This window comes from Podarcis muralis, chromosome 5 (assembly GCF_964188315.1).
Source record: "Podarcis muralis chromosome 5, rPodMur119.hap1.1, whole genome shotgun sequence".
Taxonomy (NCBI): domain Eukaryota; kingdom Metazoa; phylum Chordata; class Lepidosauria; order Squamata; family Lacertidae; genus Podarcis; species Podarcis muralis.
Window position 1 is genome coordinate 80,161,096 of NC_135659.1, and position 7,897 is coordinate 80,168,992.

General features: G+C 42.5%; 1 protein-coding gene across 1 annotated transcript; it reads right to left on the reverse strand.

The window, feature by feature from the left end:
- Positions 1-616: 616 nt before the first annotated feature.
- Positions 617-4,168, reverse strand: OCSTAMP (osteoclast stimulatory transmembrane protein). The gene is made up of 2 exons (XM_028735779.2): positions 3,119-4,168; positions 617-976 (listed from the first exon to the last, which is right to left on the reverse strand). The coding sequence occupies exons 1-2, from the start codon at positions 4,166-4,168 to the stop codon at positions 617-619; spliced, it is 1,410 nt and encodes a 469-aa protein (XP_028591612.2).
- Between the last annotated feature and the right edge of the window lie 3,729 nt (positions 4,169-7,897).

A 7,897-nucleotide genomic window follows, 5' to 3' on the forward strand; every position in this document is an offset into this window, starting at 1 on the left:
AGCCATTAGCAATGAACAAAGGAGGCAAAAAGCAGACAGTGGCACTTAGCGAGAGAACATAACATTCCATAATGTAGCATTAGCCCTTTAAAGGTCAAATAGCAAATCACCTCCCTGTATACATGAGTGCCATTTTCGGCCATGGTGTTTATCTGAAAATCAATTCACTCTGAGCTTTTGAATCTCACAGAAACAAAGGGTTTCATGGGGCAGGATTCAACCAATGAGTCTTGTCGGTGGAGGCTCTGAGCAATGCTCCCCTCCCAACCCCCTGAAATTGGCTCAGGGGGTCAGGAGAACCCCTGGAGGAGAGGGGGATCATTCCATCTGACAGAGCAAAATGCTTGCACTGGTGGAGCAATAAGAAGAGTGTGACATTGAATCTCTCCCTTTGTTTCCAAGAAACAAAAGCTGTGCCGGTAGAGTCCAGCACCACTTCTGTTTCCCCTTTTCTCCCCAAATCTTCTCCAAAGGGGCCCCAAATACTTTGGGGCTGATTTTGAGGGCATTTAGGGGTCTCCAGGGGAGAGGAGGAGGATGCTCTGTTTTTTGCTAGTGCAAAGTCTAAGAACCTCCTGGCATAGTAACACAATTCCATCCCCTCCGTGGAAGCAATTTAAGATGGCGTGGTTGGTTTCTGCTGGTGTCCATTCTTTTTTGTGTGTTTCCTAACAAGTTTCCTGTAGAGGTACTGAGCTCTCCGGTCTTCTTGGCTGTTGAAAAAGGAGGCTGAAATTTTCCGGCACAGCCGACGTGAGTATGTTTCCAAAAAGATCATGGTATAAATGATGCAATAGAGGAGCCCAACGGCAAGGACCACAGCTTTGTTGGGAGGGTTTGGCCACCTCATGGGGCAGTTAGCAGAGACAAAGGTCAGATTCTGATGATAGCTCCTTTCAAACGGAGGCAAGGATTGCTCTGTAGAAAAAGCACCGTTAAAAATATATTCCAAAAATGGCACAAAAATCAGCTTCGCCTGAAAGAATAAAAGAGAATGATTCAGTAGAAATACAGAAACTCACACAGAGCATTTAGTATTTCTGATCCCATACTGTGGAATGCTCTTCCAGTAGAGATTCAGCAGGCATTCTTGCTTTCCTCTTTCACAGGAATAGCTTTTTTTTTTTAAATTCCAGCAGCTGTTTAATCAGCCAGTCACTTTAATGATGATGATTTTTAAGTGTGTTCTGTGTTTAATTGTTTTATACTGCCCTGATATTTTCTGATATGGCAGATGGATATGAAACAGTGGAAAATTACTTTTATAAGCTTAAAATCTTATAAGCTGTAAGGTTCTTAGAAAGTTAGTCATATTTACATGCTATCAAAATCATTTGGACAACTTACTCAAGGCTAGCTCAGGACTAGCTACAATCCTAAATCATACAGAGATCTCTTTTAAAATTCTGCTTTACTGCTAAAACTGAGGTAATTATTATCATCTGTACTTTTCCAGATGTCTTTTCCTTCTGGCCTCACTGTTTACAGTTTCAGTCCATGTACAACCATGTCTCATATTCATGCATTTGATAAAGTCTAACCTACTATGCCTTTAAAAATATTGTTAGTCATTTAAGTGTAACCATGCTCTCTGTGTTGTTTTTATGCTTATAGAAAGTAAATCTGTAAAATAGGTTCAGAGGAGTTACTTCTGAGTGAACTTGCTTAGAAAGCTTAGGATTTTGCAAGTTCTCCCACTGATTTCAGAGGGACTGAAGTGAGATTAAAGTCTCTGGATCCAGGACTTACATTTCACCCACCCCCACCCCCATAAAGTGTGCAGTCTTTATGTCTTTCCATGGAAATTGACCAACAGCCAACCTAAATTACCATATTTTTTGCTCTATAAGACTCACTTTTTCCCTCCTAAAAAGTAAGGGGAAATGTGTGTGTGTCTTACGGAGCGAATGCAGGCTGCGCAGCTATCCCAGAAGCCAGAACAGCAAGAGGGATTGCTGCTTTCACTGCGCAGCGATCCCTCTTGCTGTTCTGGCTTCTGAGATTCAGAATATTTTTTTTCTTGTTTTCCTCCTCCAAAAACTAGGTGCGTCTTGTGGTCTGGTGCGTCTTATAGAGCGAAAAATACGGTAATTGCTTTTGAATAGTTCCAACCAGTGGCGTAGTGTGGGGGGTGCAGGGGGGGCCGGCCGCACCGGGTGCAACATCTGGGGGGGCACAACATCATGGGTTAGGGGGCGCAACATCACGGGTTAGGGGGCGCAAATTACTTGCCTTGCCCCGGGTGCTAACAACCCACGCTACGCCACTGGTTCCAACTACTCTTTAGTTGAAAGTCCTGTGATACTGCAGCTTTAAAATGTAACTTTCAAGTTTGGACCCCTATTCTTCTGAAATTGAAATGAGGTGTGATAATGCAGGGCCTAATGCTATGGTGAATGTGAAAGATGACCAATTCCGACCATTTGCAGGAATCACATGATGACCTTTTATGTCCCTACACATCACTTGTCATCCAAATTAATACAGTGGTACCTTGGTTCTCAAACTTAATCCATTCCGGAAATCCGTTCCAAAACCAAAGCATTCCAAAACCAAGGCGCGCTTTCCCATAGAAAGTAATGCAAAATGGATTAATCCATTCCAGACATTTAAAAACAACCCCTAAAACAGCAATTTAACATGAATTTTACTATCTATAAAGACCATTGATCTATAAAATGAAAGCAATAAACAATGTACTGCAGTCATACAATCAATCAATCAATCAATCAGTAGCTGAACTGGGTTCCACACAGTCACAAAAACAAACAAAAAAGTCACAAAAATGCAAAATAAACAGCAAAAGCAGACATACCGCAAAACGGAAGCATGGCACTCAAAACGGAGCATGTTCGGTTTCTGAAAAATGTTCGCAAACCAGAACACTTACTTCTGGGTTTGCAGTGTTTGGGTTCTAAGTTGTTTGAGTACCAAGGTGTTTGAGAACCAATGTACTGCTGTACCATGTTTTGAATAGGAGGCAGGGTTAATTTTAACCATGCTATGGTTGTTTCATTTATAATTCTGACTGCAGGAGCATTCAAGCAAAATCTTGATTTGCATCGGCATCTTGCATCCTTTCGCTTGAAAATGCCAAGGTAGAGGCTTCCATACTCACCTCATATTTTATGGAGATGACTATTGGCACAACAGGGAACTGGGCGACTTCGGTCACAGCTGCTTGTGCCAAATGGAAGGCGATATAGTCCGTTGCTATGATCACTAGTGTCAACATGAGCACTAAGGTAAGAAGAAAAAGGTGCATTCCACAAGAAAGGAGTTCCTCTCGGGATAGCTTGAATCCTGTGGACTTGATCAGTTTCTTTGGTGAACAAACTAGCAGGTGAGTTGCTTTGTTCTCCTGAGCCAAATCTTCTAGCTTTCTGGTGATGTAAACATTGTCAAAACGGAGATCTGTGAGGTAGCTCTTTAGGTACCAAGCAGACTCAAATATCAGATAGAAGAGGAAGAAGCCAGCAATCACCCGGTTACCCAACAGTATGACCTTCTGGACCAGCACATCAACTTGCAAGAAATCTTCCTTGATCCCTTGGCTGGCACTGATAATTCTCTGACTCAATAAATTGTTGTTGTTGTGGGTTTCAAACCGGACATGGCCATCCCTAGCTCTCCCTGTTTTGTCCGGCATGTTGTCAGTCACCCGTTTGAGAGCATCACTGAAGTCCCATGAAGCGTTCCCCAAGAGAACTGTTGAGTTCAGAAGGCTCTCAGAGGAATTCTTGCAGATGCATTTGATGACCTGCAGGATGGTTTCAATGTTGCTCATGATGTTTGGCACTATGTTGACAGCCACAATCATGAAGGTGGCAGACAGGAGCAACCTCCGCCCTTGCTTGGTCCCTAAAGTAGGCACAATTATAGTGAACATGCAACGGATAGGGTGCATCAAGAAGAGGGTCAACAGGGCCAGAAAACTAATGGCTGAAGCAGCTGCGGCAGAGAACTGGAAAGAATATTGCAGTGAGAAAAACATCCAGTTGTAGAAGAGTCCTCCAATGGCTGCAGCAATGCAACAGCATATCAGAAAAAGAGATAATAGCTGGTTGTGGCTTGATGGCAGAGGTCTGGAGTAAGCAAGCCAAGCTTCCGTGGCAAATTCTTGTATCCTTGGGAAGAGAATGTCTTGAAAGTAAGTCCAGACTTCCATCCTGTATTAATAATGAACAGATATTCCTGAATGATATGATTGAAACTGCTAATACTTCAGAACCAGCTCTAACTTGTGTCGGAAATGCAAAGAAATAGAAGGAACTCTGTACCATATGTGGTGGAAATGCAAAAAGATAAAGGAATTTTGGGATATGATTTACAATGAGCTTAAAAAAATGTTTCAATTAACCTTCGCCAAAAAACCCTGAAGCCTTTCTCCTAGGTATTATAGGCGTAGATATACCGAAAGATTTGAGGACGTTATTCATGTATGTAACCACGGCCATGAGAATGCTATTAGCCCAATGCCGGAAAGGAGATAATATACTGACAAAAATGGAATGGAAGACGAAATTATTTCAGTACGCTGAGATGGCAAGAATAACAGGGAAAATCAGGAACCATGACGACCAAAAATTTAACAGAGAGTGGGATAAATATAGACAATACCTAAAAGATCACTGTAAACACCTGAAATCAAAATTTCATTATACAACTTTACTTTATTTCCAACACTTCAGTATTTCTTTTGTGTATATTTCTGATGGAGAAAGATTACTGTGATGTCTTTTAAAAACCAATAAAGATTAAAACGCAAAAAAGGGAGAATGCTAATACTTCAGATTTGCCAAATTTCCAATTTCACCACTCAAGTTTTGAACGTGAAATTTAAAATCAACATTCAAATTTTGAATGTGAAGTTTTACCTCTAAATCTGACAGCTTTAGACTGATATGCTTTCATTGTTCTGGGTGGAAATCTAACAAATTATTATTTGCCAAATTCTGTTGCACGAGTGCCAGCCACTGAATAACATCCTGCACTGAATGCAGAATATTACTGCATTTTATCAACTGTGAAATACTGACATGTACTAATTAATATTGTATGCCAGTACTGTGCACTATCACCCCATTAGTAATCAAATACTCCCCTCCCCCAATACTGTGTTTGTTCTGAGACTTTTCTGAGCAACTCACCCACCCAGGGTCATATAGTACATACATTCACATGGTATTTCTCTGAAGCAATACATTAAAACTTGCCTCCATTGCCTCAAAAACAGCAGCAAATCCCATTTTTGCTGGTTGCAATCACTTTTTAGCAAACACATTTCCCAAAGCAAGACATAACATTTTTAATTCTAGGGGGAAATTCTCAATAACAGCTTGATAATTTGTTTTTTCTAGACACAGAGAGATGGATATTTAAGTTAAAGTCGGTTCTACATACCCAGTATTATGAAGGCGTCTCCAGGTCCTTTGTAACCACTCTGGGATCCTGCAAATTTTCATTTAGTTTTCATATATTGAAAAAATATCTGACAAGATAATAAAACCACTAACCGAATGAGACAGAACCATTAAGGTAGGCAGTTCTGGACAAAGAGGTGTGTGGGTGTGTTAAAAGCAGACACTTGAAAAAAGGTTCAGATGAACAGCAAAATCTGGTCTGCAAATGTAACCTAAATATTAATGTGGGACACCTCCTCTAATGCATCCCACCGCTGGTGAACATCATGTTGTGGCTTTAGTAGTTGTTGCTGTGTCTCTTAAGGAATCGCTACCAGGCTGTATGTATGTGCTGATGACGCCTGTTTAAAAACCACCCTATATATTGCAAAAGTCAATTCAGAAAAAAGGAGAAGAAATAATTCAGAAAAGTTCTATTTTTACACTGTAGTAAGGCTGGTCGCTATGAGTAAACACTGAATCTTGGTGATGAATTTGCTCAGCTGACTTTAACCTCAAAGTGTCTTGCAAACCGTTGGCACAGCTGCCCACTGTGTGTTCCAGGTTGACACACATCCTGCAGGGCTGTTCTCACTATCTGAAGCCTGGGATGGAAAACTCAGCTACAGTGCAATCCTGTGTCTACTCAGAAGTAAACCCAATTGAATTAAATGGGGCTTGTTGTTGTTGTTTAGTCGTTTAGTTGTGTCCGACTCTTCGTGGCCCCATGGACCAGAGCACGCCAGGCACTCCTGTCTTCCACTGCCTCCCGCAGTTTGGTCAAACTCATGCTGGTAGCTTCAAGAACACTGTCCAACCATCTCGTCCTCTGTCGTCCCCTTCTCCTTGTGCCCTCCATTTTCCCCAACATCAGGGTCTTTTCCAGGGAGTCTTCTCTTCTCATGAGGTGGCCAAAGTATTGGAGCCTCAGCTTCAGGATCTGTCCTTCCAGTGAGCACTCAGGGCTGATTTCCTTCAGAATGCAGAGGTTTGATCTTCTTGCAGTCCATGGGACTCTCAAGAGTCTCCTCCAGCACCATAATTCAAATGGGGCTTACTCCCAAGTAAGTGGGTTTAGGCTTGCTGCATTCCTATGACGGACTGCATTTTAAAAGATTGTTGCCACGTATTCAGACTTCTACTCTTGGGGAAAAATTGAATCTGCACTTCTTTAGCTGTTTTGAAAAGAAGCTCTTTGTTATTTCCCAGGACCTTTGGATGCTTAAGATGAGATTCTTACATTGCCGGGGGTTGGGCTAGATGACTCTTGAGCCTCTTCCAACTCTAAGATTCAATGGCTCTTGGGCAGATCCTATTCCCTTCAAGGCATCTTGTGCAAGCAACATCATAATCTCAGGAGAAATGCCCTTTAAGCGGTTTTTCTGTTCTATGATTTTATTATTCTAAAGCAGGCTCCCAGATGTTGTTGGTCTCCAACTCCCAACATTCCTGGCCGTTGGCAGTGCTAGCTGGGGCTGCTGGGAATTGTGGTCCATCATAATCTAGAGGGCCAAAGGTTCCCCATCTCCATCCCTGTGTTAAAGCCATAGACCATAGAGTGGGACATTTCTGTGCTTCTCTATCAGCTTGAAAAGAAGCACAGCTAGTTTTCATAATGCTTCATCTCTGTTTGGGAGGAATAGATACAGAGATTCTACTTCCCTTAATGACACCTCCTGTCTTCTCTCCAACCCACTGTCTCCTACCTCTGACTCACATTCCTGCCTCTGACTCTGCTACCCTTCATTAAGAAATAATAGGGAAAAAAGCATTATCAGACTGCCAGTCATAGCCCTGAGTAAGGCTCCCCGACCCCCATCCAAAGGGTGACTCTTCATTCCCCCCCCCCAATTTTTTAGTCATTTTATAACACAAATAAAAAACACAAACAGAAAAGACAAACAATACGAACAAATTCTTGTTATATCCACATTTTTCTAAACATTGTTAAGTGGGCTTCCCCAAGCCCCACCTATCTGATTTTCATTTTACTTCATCTTTGCTGTGGGTTAAACCACAACATGAGCCTGAACATGAGCCTGACCAAACTGCGGGAGGCGGTGGAAGACAGGAGTGCCTGGCGTGCTCTGGTCCAGGGGGTCACGAAGAGTCGGACACGACTAAACGACTAAACAACAACAACAACAAACCACAAAGCCTAGGACTTGCCAATCAGAAGGTCGGCGATTCAAATTCCCACGATGGGGTGAGCTCCCATTGCTCAGTCCCTGCTCCTGCCAAACTAGCAGTTTGAAAGCACACCAACGTGCAAGTAGATAAATAGGTACTGCTCTGGTGGGAAGGTAAACGGCGTTTCCGTGCACTGCTCTGGTTCGCCAGAAGTGGCTTAGTCATGCTGGCCACATGACCTGGAAGCTGTACGCCGGCTGTACACACGGCTCCCTCAGCCAATAAAGTCCCCAGAGTCGGCCACGACTGGACCTAATGGTCAGGGGTCCCTTTACCTTTACCTTAGCAGTTTACATATATCATAA

What these genes read in the sequence shown, in the direction of transcription:
- OCSTAMP (XM_028735779.2), bottom strand. Translation starts at nt 4,168, where the DNA reads ATGGAAGTCTGGACTTACTTTCAAGACATTCTCTTCCCAAGGATACAA. An exon ending in TCATCTCCATAAAATATGAG is followed by an intron (nt 977 to 3,118) that starts GTGAGTATGGAA and finishes TTATTCTTTCAG; the next exon opens with GCGAAGCTGATTTTTGTGCC.